The sequence below is a fragment of the Xiphias gladius genome, chromosome 3, assembly GCF_016859285.1.
Source record: "Xiphias gladius isolate SHS-SW01 ecotype Sanya breed wild chromosome 3, ASM1685928v1, whole genome shotgun sequence".
In the NCBI taxonomy this organism is placed as follows: Eukaryota; Metazoa; Chordata; class Actinopteri; order Istiophoriformes; family Xiphiidae; genus Xiphias; species Xiphias gladius.
The window spans coordinates 18,780,978-18,808,265 of NC_053402.1; the positions used below are offsets into that span (position 1 = coordinate 18,780,978).

General features: G+C 43.0%; 2 protein-coding genes across 5 annotated transcripts in view; one reads left to right on the top strand and one right to left on the bottom strand.

Annotated features, from left to right (window-relative positions):
* The window catches only part of gpatch8 (G patch domain containing 8), a 28,848-nt gene extending 10,592 nt beyond the window's left edge, over nucleotides 1–18,256 (top strand). For 2 of the 4 annotated variants that reach the window (XM_040124218.1, XM_040124219.1), the window contains 7 exons: nucleotides 88–106; nucleotides 3,288–3,360; nucleotides 10,930–10,997; nucleotides 12,334–12,420; nucleotides 12,612–12,755; nucleotides 12,885–13,015; nucleotides 13,375–18,256. In XM_040124218.1, coding sequence (XP_039980152.1) covers nucleotides 3,354–3,360; nucleotides 10,930–10,997; nucleotides 12,334–12,420; nucleotides 12,612–12,755; nucleotides 12,885–13,015; nucleotides 13,375–17,224 — 4,287 coding nt within the window. In that variant the 5' untranslated portion in view covers nucleotides 88–106; nucleotides 3,288–3,353 and the 3' untranslated portion in view covers nucleotides 17,225–18,256. Of the gene's footprint in view, nucleotides 1–87; nucleotides 107–3,287; nucleotides 3,361–8,466; nucleotides 8,509–10,929; nucleotides 10,998–12,333; nucleotides 12,421–12,611; nucleotides 12,756–12,884; nucleotides 13,016–13,374 lie in introns of all 4 variants that reach the window. The other 2 variants (XM_040124220.1, XM_040124217.1) reach the window with 2 other exon arrangements.
* Nucleotides 18,257–19,222: 966 nt separating this feature from the next.
* On the bottom strand, nucleotides 19,223–25,323 carry gosr2 (golgi SNAP receptor complex member 2). Its single transcript, XM_040124226.1, has 6 exons — nucleotides 25,100–25,323; nucleotides 24,788–24,852; nucleotides 22,290–22,398; nucleotides 20,963–21,095; nucleotides 20,717–20,857; nucleotides 19,223–20,205 (listed from the first exon to the last, which is right to left on the bottom strand). The coding sequence occupies exons 1-6, from the start codon at nucleotides 25,126–25,128 to the stop codon at nucleotides 20,044–20,046; spliced, it is 639 nt and encodes a 212-aa protein (XP_039980160.1). The 5' UTR covers nucleotides 25,129–25,323; the 3' UTR covers nucleotides 19,223–20,043.
* Between the last annotated feature and the right edge of the window lie 1,965 nt (nucleotides 25,324–27,288).

Here is a 27,288-nt window from a genome sequence, read left to right on the forward strand (position 1 = left end):
TAAGAACTAGAGAAGCTAGCAGAATTGCAGTTGAAAGCGTTTGGCTGGTTTCTTACGTTGTGTCACGTGTGACTGTTTTTTTGACAGCCCAGTATTTTAAAGCCAGGTTCGTATGGAAATGCCTTCACTCCACTTGCACTGCTGTTGGACTCGCCGTCGTTGCTTTCATCCGTCTGTCTGTCTATTCTTTTGGTGCACTCATCTGTTGTTCAACATGCAGTCTGCGCCTCATCTCCGCCCTCTGACATTTCCTGAGTCCATTTTGAACTAATCTCTTTATTAGTGTTAGCAGTTGCAACTGGTGCCTCATCCAACCTGCCCTTCCTGTTTTTATTTTGTTTTTAAATCTCACAGAGATAAAATTAAAATTGGGAGAGATTTGGAAAGAGGAAACATGTTTAATTTAAGGTAGGGCTTATGTTCGCTGAGCTCGGAGAGGTTTACGTTTCACTGTGAAACCTTTGGTAAGACTTCTCTGACTTTGGTTAAGAGAAATAAACAGATCAGCTAACTGGGATTGTGTAGAGGCTGAGCAAGAGTATTTCTCAGATGCGTTTTATTTCCCTTCTTGCTCCAACCCCCTCACCTCGGCCTCCCCTCCCCCAAATAGAAATGTTCATGTGCAGAGTGCTTTTGCACCCTAACATTGCAACAAGGGACAGAAGCATGCCCAATGTCCGTGGGAGGGGAGGCAGTCACCACAGCAGATTTTGCAGTGTTTCCCTACACAATGAAGTCAGGGGACACGTTGTCCGCCAGGCAGGAGGAAAGGCACTGTACCAGCCATACAGCTTCTAATTCTGTGCATCTTATGAAATGTCCAGAAGCTGCTTGGCAAGGACAAGTCATGCACATTGGTAGTATGATAATGTAGCCTTCAGTGTCCCAGTTGAGTTGAGTTGATACAGGCAGGCTGTCTCCAGTTCTCTTCCCACCATGTCAGGCTGAGCATAGATTCCTCTCTTATCTCGTCCCACAGCGGAAGGGATCTGATAGTCACACAGCTCAAACGCTGATGAAATGAAGGGGAAAAAATACCAAACCCTAACAGAAACAGGAAGTGAGGCAGTTTAGCCTCTCTCTTGGGTATTAGAGGCACACATCAGCCAGATGTCTTGGATGTATTTGTTCTAGTCATCATGGTGAAGTGCCATTTCATGGTTTTTGCAACTGACATATAGTAATTTTCTTCCAGAAATGTTAAAAAGGGCAAAGGAAGGCAACAGTTTGCTCTGAAATACCGACAGAAGTTGAAAAAAAGCATTAAGCCAAATGTATCCCAATTGAGACCTTGTGGGCGGAGATGCAGTGTGTACTGTGTGTGTGACTACCACTCCCCTTCATGTGCACTAACCCATTAAAGCCCAGCTCACCTCCACCACCCTAGAAACTCACCTTCACAATGGCTCAGCCTGCTCTGTTCTGCCCCCTGTCCTGACCTTCTCTTTTGTCAAAGAGAACTAATTGAGCCCCATTGAGCCATCACCCTCTTCTGTGCCTGATTCACCTGAGACTAACACAGTTGGAGTTTTGTTAACCCATTCTCCACCACCAGCCCTCCCCACCCCTCTGTATGTGTACTATTCACAGTGCGCTACTAATACCGACGATCCTTTTTGTTAAAACTCTTTAACAAAAAGCTGCATGCTGTTTTTTTCTGTTTTGTTCCAACCCCTTCACTTTCTGTTTGTGAAAGTTGATGTCAATCTCTTTGTGATTATAAATATCCTTTTTGTTTGGTTTGTATGTTTTTTTTGGTAGAATGCAGCACTCTGGTGAATGTTAGACAAGCTTGGAATAGTTATAATCACAACAGAAAAAACACTGCTTATTAAGAAATCTCATTGTTTCCTGTTTATTTGTGCTTGAGGATGTACTGTAGTGTGTAGTGGTGGGACGGTCTTGCATTTCACTTAATGTTTTTATTTTCTTGCTGACCCTCACTAGTGATAAAACAGTCTCAGACATGCACATTGGGCCCCACGGTGTGCTAGGAATTCCTGTTGTGTATGTTCCTTCGCTCCTCTCTAGACTCTCTGATTCATTATCAGTTGCCTGGTCTTGTACACATTGTGCGTTGTGTAGTGTTTGTCATAGCAATCATTGCTATATAAAGTAAAGCAAAAAATAAATATTTTATAGCAAATGGCCTCACTGCATTTGCACACTTTTGGGGGTCCTCTGTGAAAAATGTCTCTGATGAGCTTGTTGTAAAGCTACTGTGAGTACGTTTATGCTTGGTAAAAACTACCTTGCAGTTTGTAAAGGCCATCTAGTGTGTAGTTGGTTTTCTATTTTATGAATACTAATAATATCTTTTGAGAGTGGTCAAATTAGGGGCATGCTAACAGCATAAATTATTATTCTAAAATCAAAAGTGTGAACATGGTTGGGACCAGACCATTTATAACAGACCAAAGATGCTGGAGGTGTCCCAAGAACATGCACGGCAGCTATTTCTAGTTTATCTAATGGGGCTACATGCACACAATGTCTCCCTCTCTTCACCTGCACACCCACATATCCCCTCAGACATGCTTATTCTGTCCACCCTGGGCCTTGTAATGGTAATCCAAGGCCCACTAGCTCCACTTCTGTCTCTTCCTCCTGCTATATTTTTTTGTGACAGCTGCACATGTTTCATGGTGCTCCCCTTGTCATGGTTACGGAATCACAGCAAGCTTGGAGTTTCTGGTCTTCGTTTTGTTAATGCAAGATTTCCATACCTGTTCTGTGTCACTTTTCTTTGTGTACTAAGATCTTGTTCTGTAGTGGTTCATATATGTATGTGTGTGATACATATATTGCCCTCTCCTTCCTCCTCCTCCTCCTCTTAACTTCTCAGTTAGTGGATGTGACTTGATGTGTTATCTTTATCATCCCCAAAAAATAGAAATGCTCATGCCCAATTTCTTTGCCTTTAAAAGGTTTTTAAACTGTACTCCCACTGTAGGAAGGTATCCTATAGTTTACAGGCAACACATAGCCTCATGTATTCATCATAGTGGAAATCTACCCTTCCTCCCAGTCTCCCACCCTCTATCTCCCCACACCCACCCCCAACTACCACTCCTTGTGCTGGAAGACACTGATGTTACACGCTGTAGGTGATGTGGATGACGATAATGATGATGGTGATGGTGGTGGTGGTTGTGCTGATGATGATAGCGTGATCTGAGTGTTTTATTTTATTTTGTTTGTTTGTTTTTTGACCCGTGCCCACGGGGAAAAGCTCCTCTTATTATTGGAATATTTTTGGTTTTTTTCTCCTCTGTTCTGTCTGCTAGGATAACATCGGGCACCGGCTGCTACAGAAACATGGCTGGAAGTTGGGACAAGGCCTTGGCAAAACCATGCAGGGTAAGGACTCACTCTCCTGTACACCTGTGTTCAATGTATGCTGGTGGTACTGGGCCAGTACCTTATGCCATTTTCTTTTCTCTCATATTTCCAGGGTTTTTTACTAGCAACTTTTCTTTTTTCTTCACATCCTTTCTCTTATCTCATCCTTTGTATCTGTTACTGGGTAAAATGGATTATTATTTAAACAAATGTAATCCCAGTTGTTCCTCTTGCTCTTGTGCTGCTGTTCCCTCGAACTTGAAGAGGAAGGAAAATGTTCTGGAAGCCTTGTAAAAGGAATAAGTCTGAGAGTAGGGATCCCGGGGGGTTTGGAGACGGAAGTGAAGTGTTTATTTGTCTTCGTGTGATACATTTAGTTTATAACAATTCTGATTAAAATGGGATTTTTCCCTTCCAAAGTAGTATAATCGGCTACAGTGTTGTTCATATCCAGTTGTTTTAGCCAGTTTTGAGAAACAGTGGTTCTGCACTTAAAATTTTCTGATGTGCTAGTTTGTTTATCTTTAGAGTAATTTAGTCTCTTACCTTCTCCAGATCTTGCTCTAAACCGCCCGGTTAAAAACAAACGTCAGCTCTGATCAACTTCAATGGTTGGATTGATATGTCTTGGGTACAGGAGATACAAGTTGAAACATGGGTGTTTATTTTCTTTTGGGGCAGTGATGCACATAATGAAGAGCACATGCTTGACTGAAAACACCAACATGGCTGCGTCTTTGCAGGAATTTAAAGCACTTGAATTAAAAGGCAAAATACGAGCCTGTTCTTGGGTCTGGGCCAGTTATATTTGCAGTTGCAGACCTGGTGCTTGTGGCATGAAATTGGACCCAAGATCAAAGATAAACTAGAGGGTCTGGTTTTAAGAGACTGTTCAGATCGTGTCCTAAGGTGTTACTAGACTTGCAGTGCCAGTCTAAGGCCATATTGAGACGAACTTGAGCTCAGCTCAGTGGCGGGTGTCAACACGGGGCGCTTGCCAAACAACATAGGGGCGTCTGGCAAAAAAATTTAAACCAGGCTGAACGTTTGCTGCAATGCAATGTAATGTCATCTGGTGCTGCACTGGCCAATTAAATACAATTAACTGCACATTCCTGATAGTATAGACTTTATAACACGAATGCTTTATTTATACTGTTCACCTCCTGATCATTCAAAGGAAGATAAAATAGTTTTGTAGCTTTTCACAGTTGTAAAAATCCTGTCTGAGAGTATTAAAACCTGTTGTACAGCATTTTAGCATTTGTTAGGTCTTTAAATGCATTTATCTCTTACTCCAACTGGACTTTTTGGATCATATTTCATTATTTCACTGGTACCTTAAACAACATGCCCCACCACCTCAGCCCCATGTGCTGTTTTAACGCAGGGCTGGAACCCCGTTGAATCTCATCAGATCAGTTTTCACTACAAGATTATCTATAGTCTGTGTGACATCCACTGTCTAGAAAATCTGAATAACATCATGTTGGCACTAGTAGTGTCCTCTCTAAGTTTAAGATTGAGGACTGTTGTCTTGCCTTTGAGTGTAGTGAAAGATGTACAATTGAAAATGCTCCATATACTCTGCACATTTAATGACTTCCGTACAATGTCGAAGGCTTTCAGCTCGAAAGCTGCTTTAAAGTGCTTTACTTTCTGGAGACAACTGTAATTGAATGGTCTAGTCAATACTGACTCTCTGGAAGAGGGAGCAGGCTGAACAGAGCTGAGTGTGTGGTTTGGCCTTGGCTAACGTCAGCATCTCATTAGCTCAACCCTGCTGTGCTCATGGGCTCATTGGCTCAGAGGCGGTGGTGCAGAGGCCTGGCATGTTTCCACTGAGCCTCTTCCTGTCTCTTCACCCGCTTTCCTCTCCCCATCAATATCCTCATTCTCTCTATCTTTCTTGCTTTCTTAACTCTCCCTTATAGCCTCACCCTTGCCAGTACTCTCTCCAAAGAAGATGATGTATAGCATTGTCGATGAGTGATGTAATCACTGGAAAGCTAATGAGTCCTTTCAGTCTGCTAAGAGCTTGTTTTTCCACATAATTTCTAACATTTAGTCTTGTCTACCTCCTTCACCATGACCTTTTTCGGCCTCTTGGTCCATCCCATTTTAACTGCATACCTACCTGTTTCATTTATATAACTCTCATGCACTAATTTCTGACCCTAGTGTCTTTTTATTTCTCAATTGCAGCTCTTCCTCAAGTGCATTGCTCTCCCTGTAAACCCAGCAGTAACATCTGTGCTCAATATCAGCATTTTAATGAGAAACTGTGATGACAAAACTGAGTTTCCAGCACACACCCAAACTTTGGACAAGTTACAGCCTTACACTTTAACATACAAGAGCCTCTGCAGAACTAGCAAAGTATATGAGTCATTAAATTCATTCCGTAAATTAAAAGATACAGAGATATCTATGTTCAGACTTGTGCTCCTTAACTGGATTTGTTGGCTGCGTAGTTAGATTATGGAAATTACCTCCGTCAAGTCAATGCCTTTGGTGTGTTCATTCTTCTGGGAATGAGATTTTCAGATTTTCACAGTTGTCTGACGATAGAAACTGAAAACTATGCCTATAGGAGAACTCCTGAGTTGTGTGCTTGACTGTATTTTCCCATATAAGTAGTGTCGGATTTATTTGCCACAGTGTGGTCTTACAGGCAGGTATTGCATCAAACCACTGGTACCTTTACTCATAGCTGCTCTCCAGATTTATACATCAAAATGTCGATTGTGTGTAATGGTGAGCTTCCAGAGAGACAGATCTGATGACTGTTTGTAAAGCTGTGTCGTTGCTGCCCTAGCACCTCTCGTTCATGTACATATATGGCCTTGCTTCCCAGTGTCGTCTCATAGGTATTCTCAGCCTGACAATGGCCAGCGACCAGAGTAGACCAGGAAGCTGCTTCATTCTGGGCAGGCTGACAAATGTATGGAGGCTAACAACACAGCAGAAATTTCTGAGTTTAGCATTCGGTGTCCATCGTTGTTTATTTCTATCTGGTCTTGAACAGCTGAATAGCAATCTATTTGATGTGATAAGGATGTGTGCTTTGTGTGGCTGAGAGTACAAGTTGGAGGAGCTGACTGTGCTCTTGTTTTTGCCGCTGGCACCACTGATGTGTGGTTATATAAGCATCCTGCTTTGTGGGCAGATGAAACTGCGGCAAAGTGTGTCCAGTTGTGTAGGAATTAGTGGCCCAGTGTTGGAGCCCACACTGCTGTGTTCAAATTTGCTAATGCACTTAGGAGTAGGCTCAAAACACAGTTGCACCCTTGCATCTCAAGTCTGCTGGATAATCATTATAATCTTATTCTCCTTTCCTGTCCTCCTTGCCAGAAGAGAAGGTTGTTGAATTTTGAAGTGAAAGCATTGTGTCCCCTTTTTAAGTTTTAAACTGTATTGACTTTGTTCTTATTCTTCTTTTGTCCTTTTTGCCCCTTTTTAGGTAAGGTTTGTTGGATCCCCTCTGTATGTCAGTATGTGTGTGTGTGGGTGTGTTTTCTTTCTCCCACTCTGCAGTTGACCTCAATGTAACACCCCTTTTACAGTGTACCGTAGGCTAATGGCCTCTGTCAGCTTCCTCCTCTTTGCTTCATAATCACTAAACCTTTATTTGAATCTGCTCAAGAGTAAAGTGCTTCGATTTGAACAAAGAACAAAAATCCATTTGAAATCGAGGTAGATTTAGGAAGCTATGATTCCATCACATCCCTTAGAATCATCATCTCCACTCATTTTAGATTTTTTTTTCTTTTTCTTTTTCTTTTTTTTTTCCTCTTTGAGTTTCCGTGGCTGCTGTCGGGTAACTGATTGGCTGTAACCACGGCTCAGACTTTGAATGGCTTGCAGAGTAGTCACATTTTTCCCCCTCCGCTTGTTTGCCTGTTTCTACCTCCAAACCTGTGAAACTTGTGTGTATGCGTGTGGTCATTATGTGGGACTGAGGTGTGTGTGTGTGTGTGTGTGTGTGTGTGTGTGTGTGTGTGTGTGTGTGTGTGTGTGTGTACGCACGTGCACATGCGTTTGTATGTCTCTGTTAACTACCGGGCCATAGAGTCAACTTACAGGGAAAGAACTCACCACCCTTCTACACCCCGTATTTCTCTGTCCCCATGGTTACACGCTCCCATCCTCCCCGTTTCTTTGCCCTTCCCGCACAGCATGTTTGTCCCAGAGGTGCTCTCCTGCCTCAAACTGTCACACTCACCTGGGGCTTTAAACAGTGTTGGAGGTAACACACTGAACTACTACTTTCAGATGATAGAGTGAAATGTAACACTCCAGATGGGTGCACGGTTCACATTTTTAAGTGTACTTTTGGATTTAAAAAAAAAAAAAAAAAATTGCCGTTCCATAGCAATGCAGAACTTGCTCTAAGCACTGCTTAAAGCCTTGCTGGCTCTTTCCTCAGGTACATTTTATGTGTGTCATGTGTTCACTTGTTCCGGGGTTAAGCACATCCCAAAACAAGCTTCCTGGCTGTAGGCTAGCGAGGAAATGAAAGAATCTCGGGGAGATTTGCTAACTGGGCTGACAAGCGTCTGCGAGGCAAAAAGCTCAAAGGGGGAAAATGGTGGTCGTCCCTAGAGGCATCTATCATCTAAGACTATATATTTGACCACAAGTTAAAAAAGGAACAAATGTTTCCCTGTAACACACTGCAAAAGTACGATGTTACTTTTGCTTCATGATTCTTGTTAGATGATGCGCTTCCTTTCTTCCTTTACTGTCAGAGTTGATATACCATCAGACTGTTTTTGTTTTTTTTAATTTTATTTTAATCATTCCCTCACCCAGTACAAATCCTCCAAAGTACTTTAGGTGTACTTTACCCTGGGTCATCTCTGTCTGTGGTTGAGAGAAAGCAAGATGATGCCAGGTTAGGGGCCTGGGGACTGGGACCAGTGGTTGGGAGAGAGTGGTGAGAGTAAATCCCTGTAAGCACCTAGCCCTGAGTGAAGGGATGAGGGGGGTGGGGGGGTGGCACACTGAAGCCCCTCTGGTAATGAACCCCCCTGAACCCCACAACCACACTCCCAACCCCACCCTCCCTTCTCTATGTGCCTCAATCTTCCTGCTTAACCAATTGGTGTTTCTTTTTTACAGCGATTTGATCCTGCCCATGTTGTGCTGATGGTAAACTTAGTGGTAAATGTTATTTTATCCCCCAATTGAATTGTTTTTTGTTTTTTGTTTTTTTTGTTTTAATTTCTCCCATTTTTTGTTTTCCTCTCATCAGAGCACCAATGCTACATAGGCTTTCAATTCTTTCTGTATTAGTCCTCATTCTGCTGCTTGTATATTATCATGCATATGTATTACTCTTAGAACATTGTCATTTTGTTTGTTTTCAGTTTTTTTTTAAACCTTGTGATTCACACCCTGTGATTTAGATGCACATTGTTTTTGTCTGGTCCCTTTCTTTTCCACTGGAATGGGTAATGTGGAAGTATTGTCACTGTGTATAAAGATTGGTGATAGTTTGGGATGACTATAATTGTTCTAAACTTTAATTCTGGGCCTGGCTTGTGACTCCATTCAGACAAACCACTGCAGTGGCTGACAAACAGACCAAACCCTGTTTTTGGTTTCACTTCTCTATGGCTGTTGGGCAAACAGCATGAACACACACGTATATCAGTAGATAGTCTTATGATCTGGATATCACACAATCAGTCCTCTCCTCTATCTTCCTTTGTAGAATAAGGCCTCAACAATTGTAAATTCAGAGTTAGTTTTTCAGTTATAGGCCTCCCAGCTGACAGACACTGCAGTGGGACTGAGAGTCCAGGCAGGCCACTATATGTTACAATGCCCATGCGTCTATGATTTCAGAATTACTATGTCATTGGGCTGTGATGACTAAATTATTCAAGGAAAGCACAGGAACGACACAGATATTTACCTCAAATAATATTCTTACCCTTCTCTGTCCAGAAGGGTAAGAATGTGCCAGGAAGTAGCCCAATTTAAAGTAATAAATTCATAGTTTAAGGAAAGCTAAAAGCCTTCAAATGCATTAATATTTAATACATCGTGAACGTTGTCTGTGGGCTGTTTTTTGGCTCAGAATATTACTTTGACAGGACAATGGCAAATGGATATTATTAGCCTTCTTTGAGAAAACCCTTAATTTAATCAAATTGGTAAGAAATTTAAACCAGCTGCCTTACTTGGAGCAGGTATCACAATAACTAAGCCTTGTACATTTCCAAGCCCAGTGCTTGTAGCTATTCCATATGCCCAATGGTATACATAGAAAATTGATTCATGGGAGAAAAAAAACAAACTACTTGAATATGTGGGAGGAAAAAAACTGAAACCAAACTGAATTGATAATCACTATCAGTAAGATGGATTATTGTATCTGGCTGGCAACAGGAGCAGCAGACTAGTCCAAATTCTTTTTATGCGTTTTGTTTTGAGATTCCCCTGTCTATCTGTCTGTCTGTCCTCCCCTTCCTTCTCCTCCTACCCATACCCATGTTTTATCAGGTAAGTATCCCCATCCCTTGCACTGTCACCATGGCGATACCTGGCCTGTGACGTCACTCTGCTGTAGTTCAGTGCTTGTCCTTTTTTAATTTTACTCTGTCTTTCTCTGCTTTGTTTGGCTGATTATGAGTGGATTAAGCAATTCTGTGTCAATCTCCAAAGTAGTTTTGATTTTTATACATTTTATATCTTTAATGTTTCATTCTGTTTTTTTGGTTGTCTTTGGTTTGTTTATTTTTCTACAGTTAATTTCCTTCTGATCTAGCTCTTTTCACAGCTTACATAACATGGTTTAAATAGACAAAGGAAAATAATCTTTCAGCTCCAGTCTTGATGAGGAAAGGGGCCTGGGATAAGGGAACAGATTTGGACCTCAGGACAGTGAAAGGGGCTTGCAAGGGTCAGCCAGCCTGCAGACAGTTCAGAAAGAGATGATACAATAGGCCTTAGATAATGTTGGGAGGCTTCGTTCCCCTCATGGACGATGTCGCAGTGGTGCTCAGTGAGCAGTGGCACCAGCTGTGCAGGCCTGTTGCAACTCCCTTCAAACACAGACGCCACCATCACATGCAGTCCCTCAAGCTATAGGGTCCTTGATAAACTTGGCATTCTGGTTTAACAGGACTGCAGCAATGAATGGATGGAGGAGGGGTAGTGGGTGGCACAACTACACTGAAAAAATATGGAAGCAGATCAGCTCAAAGCTGACAATCTCATTTCTAGTGAACTTAATATTTTTCTAGTAAGACATATAGCTGAACAACCCTGATGCCCTTGACTTCATTTAATCCACCAGAAAAACAATAAGTGCAGCTAATTTGACTCATTCAAAATGCAAATCAGCAGCCAGTTCAACTGTAACAGGAAGGATAAATTGGTCTGTACTTGGTGGCTGCAGTAAGCTGTGAGAATGGCTGGTGTTTGGTTCACTGTAGCTTTCTGGTCTCTTTGCACTTCAAGGCAAAATTCTCTAACCCCAGCACCCAATGCTCTAAAAGCAGGCTGTCTCCGAGCTGGCCCTCCGTCCCAGTCTCAAAAACTCACCTAGTCCTTTCTCTGTCTCTTTTCCCTCAGGACGCACCGACCCTGTGCCCATTATCCTCAAATATGATGTCATGGGGATGGGACGGATGGAGATGGAGGTAAGATGCTTGATGTTTATTTTATTTAATCAACATTTGACTAGATATCTACTCTGTTGTTCTTGGTTAAGCTCTCACCACTGTAATCCCTAACCTCATTTCACTCCCAACAACCACTTTACTGAGAAGTATATAAAATAAAGAGCAAAGTCATGACATCTCACAACTATTAGTTGTAGCTCATTGGCTTTCAGCATGGTACTGGGAACTACTACAGGTTCATTTGTCAAAGTTCTCCCGCTTAAGTGTGACGGCTGTTACTGTTAAGTAGAAACAACTAGGAGCAACAGCAGTTCAGCCACAGAGTCCTGGGCAACTAGCAACAGAAGGACACAGGACAAAATAACCAAATGCTGACACTCATAGCCAAGTAAAAAAAAAAGCATGTGCTTGGTTGCATCACTCACTACTGACTTCTAGACAGCCTATGGAAGAATCCTTCAGAAACCACATATGGGCCTAAGAGCAGTAGTCACAGTGCCTAGTGCCAAGTTTGGGCTGGAGTCATGTAAGGCTCAGGAGCAACGGACTGTGGAGCTGTGAAAACATTGTCTGAAGTTATCAATCACCCTTCACCAACTGGCATTCGACAGACAACTCTTGAGTGTGCTGGACGCTAGGTGAATACTACCTGAATGAATGATTGGTGTCAAATGCAAATCAGTCAGTGGAGAAAAATCATATGGGTTAAGTTCCTTAGCTCCACTGAATAGAAGTCGACAGCACTGACTATTCTGTGCTAATGCTTTTCTGTTGACCACTTCAGCTTGACCATGATCCAGTCCACAAAGCATAGTGTATGCAAAATGGGTTTGTCAAGGTGTTGGTTAAAGATCTTGATTGCCATACGCAGAGCCTTGACTTCAAAACCCCATTTGAAATGAACAGGCCTCGAAACAGAAAATACAGTATGATAAAAGATAAAGTAAAGATGCATATGCTTCAAATCTGGTGCCTGCAAAATGCCTCTGAAGTTTCTGGAATTTCAGCTCTTGCGTTCAATCACATGCGGCCTTCACATTTTTTGTTGAATATCATTGGTCATAAGGAGGATTTGTGCTTCTATGTCTACATGTTCCTGCAATCCTTCCTGTCTTAACTATCAGTGATCTGTCAGCATCAGAAACACGTCGGAAAAACACAAGCAAGGTGAACTGGTATCTCCATAGCCTGTGTGGCCCAGATGCATTACAGTTTAGGAAAAACTGACAACACAGCATAATAGTTTTTTCACATAGTGGTGAAATACATACAGTATAAGATGAATTAGGACTGCTGCCGTTGAGTTAGGAGTGTTTCGTTTGCTGTGTTGTAACTGCTGTGTTTGTCCTTTTAGCTGGACTATGCAGAGGATGCCACAGAGAAGAGAAGAGTGCTCGAAGTGGAGAAAGAGGATACAGAGGAACTGCGGCAAAAATACAAGGTGAGGGCTTTCAGCCTTTCGTCATGCTAATGATTTGTGTTCATTCTGTACTTGGTTACTGTGTAAACCCATCTAAAAGTGTAAGGTGACAAGTACTGTAGTTACTGTAATTGGGTATTTTTTCTTCTACTTTCTGAACACAATTTAAGATTCATTCACTCATTCACCACCCAATTTTCGGCCAATTATAGGACCAGATGGAAAAGGAGAAAGCTATTGCAAAGGCTCTGGAAGACCTGAGAGCCAATTTCTACTGTGAGCTGTGTGACAAACAGTACACCAAACACCAGGAGTTTGACAACCACATTAACTCTTATGACCACGCTCACAAGCAGGTACTGCTTACTGTCAGTTTTTGTACTCTAAATGGATATCTGTTTTGCTTTGAAACACGAGAAATGATGAGATCCTGATGAGCTTTGTTTTTCCCTGTCTTGTCATTGTCTCACTTTTGTGTAATGCAGAGGCTTAAAGAGCTGAAGCAGAGAGAGTTTGCTCGTAATGTTTCATCGCGTTCCCGGAAAGATGGAAAGAAGCAAGAAAAGATGCTGCGCAGATTGCATGAGCTGGCTGAGCAGAGGAAACTCCAGGACCGGTAAGATTTTACTACTGGAGTGCCCTCTGCTGGCTGGATTCAACATTTAAAAAAACATTCTATCAATGGCACAAAGTCTGTTGAACTCTAAATGATCAGTGTTCAACCTGTTAGGCCAAACAAAGACCACACACTAAAAACAAAAAATATAGATTTAATATTATTTCATTAACTCAAACTCACAGCAGGTGAAACTGAATTCTGATACTAAAGAATATGGGGTTCCTGTCAGGCTGATGATAAACAAACACAACAAGCATTCGATTATCCTCTTAAACTGTCGCTGAAATTAATCAATAATCTCTTTAGTTGGAAACATTGTTCCCACATTACATTGGTATCATGCTTTTTTGTTTCAGTACTCCAGGAAGTGGGCCCATGTTCAAAACTACCACAGTGGCTGTGGACGGAGAGAAGGCCGAAGATGGTGACAACATGACGCCCGAGAACCCTTCTTTGACAGATGGTGCCCTGGAAGGATCACTGACAGATTGGACAACTGGACAAGCGTCCCCAAAGCCTGGCCCAGCCATCAGCTTCTCTCTGGGAAAGAACAGCTCCTCCTCCCCAACCCCAAGTGGTGCATCCAAAGTCAGTGTGTCCTTCTCTTTTGCCAAGAAAGCTCCAGTAAAGCTGGAGACTGCAGCTGCAGTGTTTGCTGATCATGGTGAGGAGGCTATGGAGGAAGAGGAGAGCCAGGAGGGGGAAAAGGCCAGCGGACAAGAGGAGATATCTGGCTGTGGCACAGACAGCCCCAAGAGAGTATCAGGAGGAGGTGAAGGAGGAGAGGGCGTTAGTGTGGCAGGGATGGAAGAGGTGCAGCAGCCCGATGATGGAGGCTCTCTAGCCTCCACACTCAACAAACTGAAGATGATGATGAAAAAGGAGGAAGGATATTCTGGACAGGAGCCTCAGTACTATCACTATGTACCTCCAGCTCACTGCCGGGTAAAGCCTCACTTCCAATTTTTGTTGTTCATGAAGGCCACTGATCAGTGTCAGAGCAAAGAAGAGGAAGATGAGGAAGAAGGGCAGGAGGAGAAAAAGGTTGAAGATAGTCCTGAACAGACAGAGCCCAGCGTTACAGAGTGTAAGACTGAAAAAGAACAAGGTAATGCGACTTCAACCCCCGACCCAGAGGCAACTCCTCTGACACCTAAAGTGAAGACGGAGGATGTCTCTTCATGCGTAGCAGACACAGCTTCAATGGTACCCACTTCACCTACACAAAAAGCAGAGAACACACAGGGTACTCTGGATACCAATTCGGGCCCTAAAATCCCCAATGGTCCCTTCTTCCCTGTTCTTAGCAAAGATGAGAGCACTACCCTGCAGTGGCCCTCTGAGCTCCTCGAATTTACAAAAGCTGAGCCTTCCCTGTCTTACAGCTGTAATCCCCTCTACTTTGACTTCAAGCTGTCCCGCAACAAAGGAGTGCGTGGTGGGAAAGCAGCAAAGTCCCCTAAGCCTTGTGAAGAATCTGATGACAAGGGACAAGAGGCAGCAGCCTCAACAGCTGAAGTAGATTCAAATACTAAACCTGGGACCAGTACTGACAAAGATAAGCCAATGATGAAGGGAGAGCCCGGGCAGTCAGAAGTTGATGAGCAAAGGCCTGCAACTGGCAGCAGTAGTGCCAAGAAAAAAAAGAAAAAGAAGAAGCATAAGAAGTCTTCAAAGCACTCAAAACGCAAAGGAAAAGAAAAAGGAGCAGCAGAAGATGCAGAAGGAGAGACTGAGGTAACGCAAGACAAGCCCAAAAAGAAGAAAAAACACAAACGGAGGAAGAGCAAAAACAAAGCTCCAGATCAAGATGAGGCAACAGGTGATGAAAAGGAGAAAGCAAAACCAAAGTCAGAAGATAAATCTGTTTCCTCCTCTGTTCAACTGACAACTGGAGGGGGAGGAGCTTCGGGAAATACAGGGGTAGAACTGGGGAAGAGAAAACGTGCTACTAAGGAAGTGCCATGCAAGTCTGGAGCAGAGGAAGGAGGAGCCAGAAAAGGCACTGACAAGGCCAACTCCTCAGAGGAGCACAGTGGCACCAAGCGACAAAAGACGGACTCCAGTGCACCTCAAAGTGCCTCCTGCTCCACCTCGGCCCAAAAGAGTCCCGGTCCTGGTAGACCCCCCAGCAGTGAGAGTGAAGAAGAAGGGGGCTCTACCACTCAACGCTCACGTCATCACAGGTCAAGTCCGCGGGAACAACGCCGCCACCATAGTGAGGAATCAGGGCGGTCCTGCAGTCGTTCATCAAGACGAGGGGAAAGACGGGGCAGCAGCCGTCGGCGCCATCGTGGCCAAACCTCCCGTAGTCACTCTTACTCCAGTAGCTCTGAGCGCTCCTCAGCAGGCAGCAGTGCCTACAGCCACCGTAGCCGCAGCTACTCGGACAGCTACAGTGACTACAGCACAGAGGGTCGCAGACGGCGGCGCTCCAAACGTTCATCAGACTCGGAGTATGAGCGGAGGGGTAGCAGAGGACGTAGACGATCAAGGAGACATCAGTACTCCTCTTCCTCCTCAGATGACTCCCGCTCACGGTCCCGCAGCTACAGCCGCAGAAAAAGGCACCGGCGGCACCATCGAAGCAGCTCGAGAAGCTCCAGTAGCTGGAGCCGCAGCACCAGTGCAAGATCCTGGCGGCGCAGCTACAGCCGAAGCCACAGCTCTGCCAGCCGCTCTTCCAGTTCAGCCAAAGGCTCCCCTCACCGACGAGGCCCCAGGGGTCGAGGGGACAGCGATGCACATCGCAGAGATTTCAACCGCTCTCGCATCTACCGCTCCCAGTCTCCGCGGTCATCTTCATCACGAGGCCTTAACCGCAACACCCATTCATCCAGCTCACAGGCTCTGAGGCCAGGGTCCCGAGATGCAGGGGAACAGAAAAACACCCTTACTGCACGCCAGCTTCTGCAGAAGGTCCAGTCTAAAAAAAGTACTGATGATTCTGCCACAGGAACAAAATCTGGCATTAAGATTAAAGACCCACCACAGGGCTACTTTGGTCCCAAACTACCCCCCACCCTGGGAAATAAAGCCATGCTACCACTTTTTGGGAAGCTGCAGGCAGGGAAGAAACCAGTGATTCCCCTAACCAGACCTGATGAGGGAGATAAATCAGGACCAGGGAAGGGCTCTGAGGCTGAGGGAGAGGTTATCCTGGTAGAGCCTATAAGGGAGTTTCCTCCTCCACCACCACCTCCAGCTCCACCTGTTCAGAAGGTTGAGGAGGCCCCACAGAGCACAGTGGTACAAGAGGAGACACAGCACCCCACTACAGAAACCCAAGTGCACCAAGAACCCCGGCAGTTGTTTGAACAGGAGCCTTCCATGATGATGCAGCCTCAGTATCAAGGAGATGCGGGACAGGACCCTTCCCAGAACCCCATGATGGACACCCTCATGCCAGAAATGCAGCAGCAGCAGCCTCCAATGCATGCCTACCCTGCTTATCCACCACCCAATCTGGAGGAGGATGGCATGGAGGCAGAGGAGGATGGGCTGGCTCCTTTGGAGAGTCAGCCTATTACGTTCACACCAGAGGAGATGGAGAAATACAGCAAGCTGCAACAGGCTGCACAGCAGCACATTCAGCAGCAGCTTTTGGCGAAGCAGGTCAAGACATTTCCTTCTGCTGCCGCTGCAGCAGCTGCCGCAGCAGCAGCCGCCAACTTGGCCCCAGCTCCCCCTCCACCAGCTCTGCAGCAGATCCACATTCAGCAGCCAACTGTGTCTGTGGCCTCCGGCACGTCAATCACCACAGTACAACACGCCATCCTGCAGCACCATGCTGCCACTGCTGCAGCCATGGGCATCCATCCAGCGCATCCCCACCACCCACACCCTGCACATGCCCAGTTGGCCCAAGTACACCACATTCCCCAGCACCACCTTACCCCCATCTCCCTGTCTCCTTTGGGCCATTCCCTTGGTCATTCTCTGGGACACTCACTGGGACATGCTGGGCTGATTCCTGCGCACCCAACAGCCTTCCTCTCTGGTCAGCCTATACATATTATCCCAGCTTCTGCACTTCACCACACCCCTTTAGCTCTCCACCACGTCCCACATACTGCCCTCTACCCAACACTTTTCACACCTCGGCCCTCACAGGCTGCAGCAGCAGCAGCTCTCCAGCTCCACCCACTCCTACACCCAATCTTTTCAGGGCAGGACCTCCAGCACCCACCTAACCATGGCTCTTGAGTAATGATGCCAGTGAAGGAGTTTATTCACAGCTCTGGGGGAAAGACTTAACCTGAACTGTTTCGGTTTTGGGTTTTAGATGAAGTCTTTGTGACAACATGCAGTCTGTGAGACAGGAAGCTTGTCAATAAACCACCATTTTACTGGCCTACACAGTGGCAGCAAGTTGTGGCCACAAAGTGGTGCTGCCTGTGTTGGCTTTAAAATTGACACTAACATTTTCTTATGGCTCATGTGAGATTTTTTTCATGGTTTGCCCTGAATTTTTAAGACAGGGTGTCGATTTAAGGAGACTTCCTCAAGACATTGGTTTATATTCGATGTAGGGGGAATATTAACAGAACCCATTTGTTTTGATGACAAATCAGAGAAACCACTGGAGTTTTTTTTGTTGTTGTTGTTGGTGTTGTTTTCACATAAAAATGTTGTCAGTTTTTGCTCATTTTGGCAGCCAAAGAGAGACGCAGTGGCTGAAGCTATAAGCAGAATCATGTCAGGGGAGGAGGAAGTGGTTTTGTTCTAGAGATGAAGAGTTTGGACTCTGTATTGTAAACTACAGAGATGTATTATTTCATAATTACTTATGCGTGCTCTCTGTTCTCATATTGACTACTTGCTTTCTATTGGATCCTTGGTCTAAAAATAATTTGTAATGCAGTAACGTGTACATATATCAGTGTGTAATGTGAAGAATCCCACCAATGATGACCATTTGAAATTACAGCTATGGTGTCCCAATCGGTATGACATTGTCACTTAGGAACTCCCTGTCTAAGCGAGTGGAAATGTGATGTGGGGGTTTTAATATCCCTAATGCTCTGAGGCAAAGCTCATGTTCCCTGTGGTGAGGGTACACCTGAATGAATTGCACTGAAATCTGTACATCCAGATGGTGCTTTTGCATCATGTAACAATAAGATTGTAGTATACTGCAATAACTGTATTTTTCTGTTTTTAAATTATTTTCCAAAATGCTCTTCAAAGGAAGGGCCGTGTTTTGCTTTTGTGTAATTTTGTAAATAAAACTGCTGTAGATTAACTGATTAACATTCTAGAGGTTTGGGCCTGCTGTTTAAAAAAAAAAAAAAAAAAAAAAAAAAAAGCAAAATGACAAGTTAAATGGAAGACGGACACTGTGTATTTTATCAAGGTTGTTTCTAAATTACCCCGGCTAACATGGGCCGGGATGGCAAGGGATAGTGATCTGTCAAAACAGTAGCAACTCTGTATTTTTTAAAGACTTACTCTGTTTTCAGCAAATAAAATCTTGAGTTCACGTGTCTCTTTCCATAATATGTAGGCGGGTTAATAAAATTCATTGATCTAAACACTCAGTCACACGAATGAGGAGGTCTTGCCACATTTACATAAACCTCATCTGGGTCAGACAGGCGAGCAGTCCCTGCAGAGGTCAGTGTTGAACAAGAAACACTAGATGGTGCCCTAGTTGCATTGAATAGACTTTTAGAAGCGCTAAATACCACATGTATATCAACAGAGTTAACACCCCTAGCTACCAGTAACGTTGCCTACATTGAAAGGGAACGCTCTTATTAATAAGAGCTGCCTGGCAAAAGTCTGTTTTGACTGAAACATGTCAGTGTTTCCGGCAGATTCATCAGATTAAGATACCAAGAAAATGAAACATGTTTTATTATATTAAGAGAATTAAATCACTCACATAGTGAGACTAGACCCAAGCATAAATCCAAGAGAAAGTATATGACAATCACAAAATGACTGTCGATTCCATCACATTTCTCAGCAGATCTTTGTTGCCATCTTGTCGCTGGTGTATAATCTCAGCTACAAATATGCTCAGTTGCCAGTTTATTAGGTACACCTAGCTAAACTCAATACAATCTCATACAACGTCATGCTACCTTCATGGAGGCTGTAATGTTCAGTTTTTGTTGAAACTGTTTTAGGGAGTTGTTGATTCAACTGTGTGATCACTGGAGGCGGCAATTTGTGGTGCTGCTGAACTGTATTGTGTTAGACAGAGGGCTGTCTTTATTATTTTATATCAATGAGGGCAGGCTAAATAACACAAACACCTCTCTGCGTAAGGCAATACAGTTCAACAGCATCACAAAACTACTGATGATAAAGTTGAACCAAAAAACTATTTAAACGACAACTTAACATTATAACCATCAAGAAGGTGGGATTTATCGCAGAGCTGTTGTATTAGACTGCATTAACGAGTAAGAAACTGAGTATACTGTACATCGTAACACATAAAAAAAGAGTCTCCAGGAAATATTTTTGAGTTGTACTGTAAAGAAACATGGAGCATTATGAGTATTTCTACACTAATATTTCAATTTCTCTATTGAACCATGCTTAACGAGGCAGAATGACACTTGACAATATTAGTGACAGATTAAGGAACAAAAAAAAAAATTGCGTTTCGCTAGAGGCAAAAGCAAGTTGAGTATAAATATCTGGTTGAAGTATTTTTAAAGAGCCATCTTGGTACAGTAATAAGAGTGATTTGTAGTTACAGAGTGGTTTTGATTTAAAAAAAAAAAAAAAGATTATGCATGTGTGGCAGTAATCTGTGTAAAGCAGCAGAAAGTCCAATGCCCTTTTGGAGATTCAAGTGGAATAAAATACTGTCTGTAATTAAGGTCTTCTTCAAACTCACCATTTTGCAGGTTCCCATAATATTAAATTGGTGGAAAACAAACTGTAATGGCACAATTTATAAAAATTACTTTAGTCTGATCTAATCTTAAAAAGTCAGCTCTGCCACTTTCCATATCAAGAGGGACAATGTGCTGCAGAAATGTCCGAGACTGATCAATGGATGGCGGTCAGCCCAGGTATCTGATTACCAGGAACATGAAGACGCAGGTCAACAGCATGCCTCCAATCATGATGAACTTATCCTGGGTGGCTCGTCTTTCTATCAGTCTCATCACCGTGTTTGACAGCCCCAGCATGTTGGCCACATCCAGCATCTTCTTATGGGTCCCCTGTGCAGAGCCCAAACAGTAATGATCACGCGTTAGATTAGGATATAAACAGCCATTAAAAAAACGCACAATGTTTTGGAAAATGGGGGCAATACATGACGACATTGTAATTATCTTCGCTAATTCATCTGATTTTGGGAGAGGTTGAGTGCCAACACCCTCCCTGACATGGTGCTCCATCAGAAGTTTCTCATGGCTAGACACCCAGGCCATGAGTGCTGATCAACAGACACACCCTGATAAGAGGAGGCCTGAAGCAAAACCAGGAAGACCATCCCCTCCCTGGAAACGAGGACTCACCCTCGAGCTGAGCACACTAACAATGAAACTATTGGGATCAATGTGACAACCAGAAACTGGGTCAGGGAATATAGCTTTGGACCTGTGTCTGTCAGGGGAACATGCCTATACTGCTTCTTTCCTTCAGAAAACAACAATTAGAACACATCTGCTCCGCTACAGATAGAGAGTCTTTCTTTATGGAGTCTGTGTAAAAATCGTACACACACACCTTCAATGTGGATCTTTGGTCTCTGAGACCGTTAAGGATGCTGCTGCCGCTGCCCAGGAGGTCATCCATGCCTCTGTGTGCGTTGTGCAAATTGGAATTAAACTGTAGTGTCTCATCTATGGGGATGGAGGTATCTGCGTCCTTTTGAACAAGAACAATGACTTTTTAATTCCACATCAGCTTGACACTGAGACATCCATACTGTATGTTACACCGCGATGCGGACGTACGATTCATTTGACTTACGTTGGTCGTGAAGGTACGGCTCATGAGCTCCTCCCTCTCTCTCTCCTGGGCCTCTCTGGCGTAGCGTCGGTGCTGGAAATTTTGTAGAGCGGTCCGGAGGTGCTGAACATCATATTTCAGCTGGTCCACTCGCCTGAGGGAAAGCAAAGACTACAGTTAAACTGTGTTGATTGAACTTTTTTATATAACGCGGACAAAAGCTTTCTCTAAAATTACGCAAAACATTCTCTATTACACTTCAAACCAGCGTATCTGCAGGTGCTGAAGTCTTACAAAGCAATGAATTCAGTTCCTTCATAAAAAAAAAAAAAGAAAGAGGCCTGAAAAGGTATTTAAAACTTTAAAATTTCATTTACAAAAGTCTTAGGCAGTAACATCAGTAATGACATCTTATTCCATCCGATTGTGGGGTGTCAGGAGATGTTACACACAAAAAAAAAAAAAAAGAAAAACTGTTTTTTCATGCTGACTGCTGGCTTGCTTAATCCTTAGCTACAGTAGATAGGAAGCTCATTGTCTCATGATGGGCAGGTGTCAATTTTAGCAACAACTTAAATGGACCTACATTTTTTTATTGGTTAATTCATCCATCAATTTTCTGCCGCTTATCGGGGTCAAGGTCATATCAATTTGTTAATGACTACTACGAATTATTGTTATATACAGCTGTAAAGAACTGACAAAAGTGTGATATACATGTCAATAAATTTGCGCACTTAATAAATAATTCTAGGCCTTATTGTCCCGACTGGTTTTCCATCGTTCTTTGACCGGTATGACTGTGAAAAGGATGTTAAATTGCGTTCTGTGTGGTATTAGAAAGGTCTTCAAAAGTCTGGTGAACTGGTGAACCCGGCAGGGAACCGTGACACTCACGCACCTGCTTGATGTATTTTGTGACATTGCTCATTGCACCACATCTTAATTCTTACTGTTCATAATTGCTGTGGTCGATGAGAACATTTCTTTTCCCTCACATCTCATGCAGCTGGAATGAAGAGTCTCTCGCAGTCTCCCCCTCTCCTGAGCTTCACTCAGGCCCCACTAGAGCTCTACTAAGATCAGAGGAGTGCTGTGGGATGGGGTGTACCGTGTCCCCTAAGGCCTGTTTACCCAGCCTAGAAATGAATCTTTGCCCAAAGCAGCAGGAATGCTGGTGATGACGGGGTTTCTGAGGAAATGTTTTCATAGAGCCACGTCGCCACAGGGCAGGACAAGGCTGCCTGTCTCATCTTCTACATCCCTCCCCGTGCCTTTATGAGATATGGCTCGCCCTGCCAGCTCTGGGGCTTTAGGGTCACCATCAATTGACTCACTCCAAACTCACAATTTGGCGTTCTGACGGCGGTTTGGTGGCTCCTTGCTGGCCAGAATCTCAAGGCGTTCTAAATGGTTAAAGATCTGGTCGATTCTAGCCTGCAGGTCATTCTCCAACACTTGTACGTTGAGAAAAAGAAAGAGAAAAAATAAAGAAGGATAAAGAAAATGACAATTAATTTGATATAATTATAGGAAGGAACACACTAAATCACATTAGGGCTGCAGCTAATGGTTATAATTATTTATCCAACCAACAGTCCAAAACCCACAGATAATCAGTTTACTGATATAGAAATCACCAAAAAACAGCAAATACTCACATTTGAGAGGTTGTGACCAGCAAATGTCTGGCATTTTTGCTTGAAAAACATTACTAAAAATGATTAATCAATCAAAAAAGTTGTAGATTATTTTTTTTGGCGACTGACTGATCGATTAACCAACTAACAGTTGCAGCTCTATGTCAGATTTTCTTACACTTCCCTTCTGCGTCCAAACGATTTGGCAAAAACCGACTCTTGTTGGAGGAAAATCATACGTTTTGTTTGAAATCTGGATCCACTGCTTTTCCAACCTAATTTGAGACTTTGGGTACCTGCACACCTGGCCATATTAAGATATATACCGGCTCTTTCATCTTTCATTAGTAACTCTATGAGGTTAGCATGCTACATCCCCCTGGCGTTAAAATACAAGTTGATGTCATAATTTGGGAAGGAGAAAGGGGGGGGGGGTGTCTACTGCCTGGCTCCCACCATTATCTAGAAGAAGCCCTCCCGGCTTTTGTCACTGTACCCACCCTACTGCTTCCTGTCCTGGCACCAGCCTGGCCCAGAACTGACCAGGCGGGCATCAACCACAGCAAGCAATCAACCAGGGAAACACCAGCCCCCCCTACAGTCATTATGTCAGAGAGGGTAAAAGGCAGCCATAACAAAGACCGAGTACTGAGTAGAAATTAAGAGACCATTCAAAGGAGAATGGTCTGGGAAGTGGTGCCATCAACAGTGATCTAACAAGACTCATACACAGAGCAGGGAGAGGGAGAGCTGGGAGAGCTGGATGTGACCCTCACATAAATTATCTTTTATTGAACAAGTAACAGCAACAACAAACAAGGCTACATCACAACGACATCACAGCAGACAAGAATAGGACATAAAAATGTTAAATAAAGTTCATACGTTTAGCATTTTGTAAGCTTTCTTGTTTTTAGAGCACTGCATCGTTTGGATGCGCTGCTTGCAATCTATTTCAGATACTAAGAAAGATGGTCTGTGATTGGGGAATTTCACATCTATGGATGTGTGTTTTTGCCAACAATAAAATCTAATTAATGCAAAAAAAAAAACAACTCATCAGCTTTAACAAAATAATTATTTGTAAAACCAAACAATGCACACGTTCAAAAGAAAGGGAAAATCCAGGGTGAGTATGTGAGTATTATCCATGAATCTGGATAATATTATAATATATATTAAATATAATATAATATTATATTTTTTTGATTAATCAATATCTTTGTCTATAAAAAGAAGCTACGTTGTGATATATGTTATATGTTATAATTTCCCACAGACCAAGGTGACATCTTCAAGTTTAGATGTACATCAAATTTAGAATTTACATCTGTAAATTCCAGATGTTCTTCCAGTTAAGAATGGATATGAGATTATTACGCATGTAAAAGAGACCGAGTCTTTCTGGAATAAAGTACCAATATTACAGTCATTGGGATGAACCTCCTGAGGGGCCCTCAGAAGAAGCCAACTGATACTCTAGAGCTGAAATGATCGCTTGGTGTGTTGATAGAAATTAGAATTGATTTTTTTTTTTTTTTTAAATCACTGGTACCAGCTTCTCAAATGTGAATATTTTCTAGTTTCTTAGTTTTTGATGACAGTATATCTCAACATCTTTTTGTTTTTGTGTCGGGCAAACAAAACAAACAGTTTGAATACATATTCCAGGAATAAGGATAGGTGTCATTTCATTATATTCTATTTAACACACTGAACAATTGTTCAATAATTAAAGAAAAAAACTGTCAGACACACTGATAATGATATGATACCTGTTGGTTGCAGCCTTTAAGTTCTCCTGTGATGGAATAATACTACTTTACCCGAGATTTCCTTTGTGTTAATTGCTTGACACAAAGGGGGAAAAAATGTGAAGCAACTTGATAAAACACAACTTTACACCAAATGAGGACAAATTTAAAGTAAAACAGTGAAAGTCTTCAGACTAGGTTTCGACACATTTCGAGTCCCTCTACAGGCCTGGAACTGCAACGTGGAGGACAAGTCATTGCAGATACTGTACTTCAGCGGTTTAGGTTTCTAACAAATGTGTGATTAATCAAATTCTATAGACCCAAATGACGCGGAGTGAACCTGGGACTCTTGCCCGGCTGGGGATCCAGGGCTGGACTGCTGTTATCGGGTTTTGTTTTAGGAGAAGCAGGTTCGAGCAGCAGGAGTATCAGCAGCTCTGACTACTCACAGTGAACCGACTGACGGTCTGTCTTCTCCAGGTTTCCCATCAGAGACTGAACCTCCTGGATTTGCCTGATTTTTAGAACAAACATAACGTTAAATCAGCGAAGGGGAGCCGACACAGGAAACCAAACATATAACTCGACTGTTCAGTGAATTTTTGGACGGCTACGATCGTCAATCCCCAACGGTGGGAACACTTAAATGACCAATAATAATAGTTAAACTACAGTTAAATGAATTAGATGTATTAGCTAAACTCCTTAGCTAGCTGCTACACGTCTCCAAGACAGTTCTCCCGCGAGACAGACTCACTCACTTGTTTGTCTGATGGTAAAGCGTCTCCATTTTCCCTGATCTAACGGAACGCTTTGCTTCCCTTGTGTGTGTGTTGTTTTTTTTTTTTTTAATCGTTTATTTGTAACACCTTTATTCCGACAGGTGGCTAAGCTAGCGGGCTAGCTAACGGTAGCGGAGCGTACACGTCATCAGCCGAGCGTTTGTGTACGGAAAAAGGGGAAAGCGGAAGTTCCGCTGCGTCACCCGAGAGAGCGAAGAGCGCTCACTCCGCCTGGATTTTCGGACACTGAAAACGCCATTGCATTTGAGCACCCGGTCTGTACCTCAGCGTCTGTACCTGGCTTACGGCTATTTCTCTGATACTTTCGTGAGTGAGGTAAATAGAGTTTTAAAGTTTATTAACTATCATTCATACCGTAGTTAGAACCCACTTTTGATTAATTATCATATATTGTTACATATTTCGTCAATGAAAGATCTTTGGCTTACAGAAAATGCCGAGGAAACACCACCTAGTGTCACTATGGCTCAGTAGCAGGCAAACAGATAAGAAACCCTAATAGAAATGTTTTTGTTTATTTAATTCTTCGTTTTAAATCCTAAACGCTGTGATAGGACACCAAATGTTTGCACTGAATGTCATGCGAACACTGAATCCTGTACGGTGGCTAGACAACATCCCACAATCAAGGCTGGATTTCCAGACCCCTAGGGGCCACAAAACCCCCCCAGCTTTTTTTTTTTTTTTTTATTCTAATTTCTACATAATTTTGTTCATCTACTTCATGTCCTCCATCGTCCATCTTTTGGCCTTGGTCTTTTAGAAGGAACCTTTGTCAAAATATAGTTTTAAGACCGTCATTGTTTCAGTTTATATTGAGCTCAAGTGTGAAGTTTGTTTTAGCAAACTGCTTTAATTAACACAGAGAAACTGGGGTAAGGTCATATTATTCCATCATAGGAGACGTGTAAGGCTACAACCAGTAATTATTTTCATTATCATTTTTATTTTCTTTAATAATCGATCTTTTTTTTATGTCAAGAAAATGTCAGAGAATAGCAAAAAATGCCATCATTAATCTCTCAAGCCCAAGTTAACACAACACATTTTTTTTTTACATCTGAGCAAAAGTCAAAAACCCAAAAATGTTGCATTTACCGTCGTAGAAAACTAGCAAATATTCACATTTGAGGAGCTGGAACCAGTGAATTTTTGGCATTTTTGCTTAAAAATGACTTAAACAATTAACAAATTATCAAGGATGTTGCCATTTAATTTTCAGTCACTTGACGAATTAATTATTCAACTAAGAATCAAACTGTCATTTCAGCTGGTTGGTTTCTGGATGCCTGGGGAAATAATGAAACTGCCAAGTACAGTGGAGATCGATCGAGGCCCGACAACAAATGTTAGCCCCAGTGCCCCCTAGAAGGTCGATCTGACCATGCCCATAATGGACAAGTCAACATTTCCTTCAGTTTATTCAACTGATACTAAACTTCACAAATTTAAATCTCGGCTTTAGGCTACATTTTCCATTATATTTGATATTCTCTTCAACGTAATAGCAGACAGGTGCAACAGCAGAGATCCTTTCCCCTACTAAAACAAGCTCTGAGAGCCTATAGCATAATCTGTTGACATGTAGACATTTGACAGGAAAGACTCCGTGAAACATGTCCTGGGGGTAGCTTTTGTCAGCTCACCCTGACTCGGTCTAATTAGCCGATCCTCTTTTTCCACAGATAGGTGTCAGAATATTCCCGTCTGTCCGTCCAGAGGCTTCCTTCTTGCCCGCGGTCAGAGACACCAAAACTAATGATATCGAACTTTTCATAGTGAGGTGAGATTGCAAGCCACAGATCCCTGTGGAGAGGATGTTTGAGGAAGGAGACAGGTTGTTTGTGAAGTTGCCTGTCGAACAATGACTCCGTCATGGAGTACTGTGTGAAAATGGCAAGGTAGGATTTCCCGGAACGAGCTGTGGAAATTTCACAAAGGTTCCTTGGTGATTTAGTGGGAGGAAAATCATCCTGGGGCGCTGCCTGGCACCTCAACAAAACCGCATCTCAATCACCTCTCACCAACCCTCCATCACTAACTTGGGAGGGAAGAATCGATGAAAACCAGATGCAAGCGGCGCAAATTCAAGCATCCTTTAACCTAATTAGTGCAGTGAGCTGTTACAAGCTCCCAATTGCCGGTCA

Excerpts from the sequence above, each read along its gene's own strand:
- gosr2 (XM_040124226.1), bottom strand. The coding sequence starts at position 25,128 with ATGGAGACGCTTTACCATCAGACAAACAA. Across the intron at positions 22,399-24,787 it reads AGACCGTCAGTCGGTTCACT|TGTTGGAGAATGACCTGCAG; the intron begins GTGAGTAGTCAG and ends TCAACGTACAAG. Across the intron at positions 20,206-20,716 it reads ACCAAAGATCCACATTGAAG|GGGACCCATAAGAAGATGCT; the intron begins GTGTGTGTGTAC and ends GGCTCTGCACAG.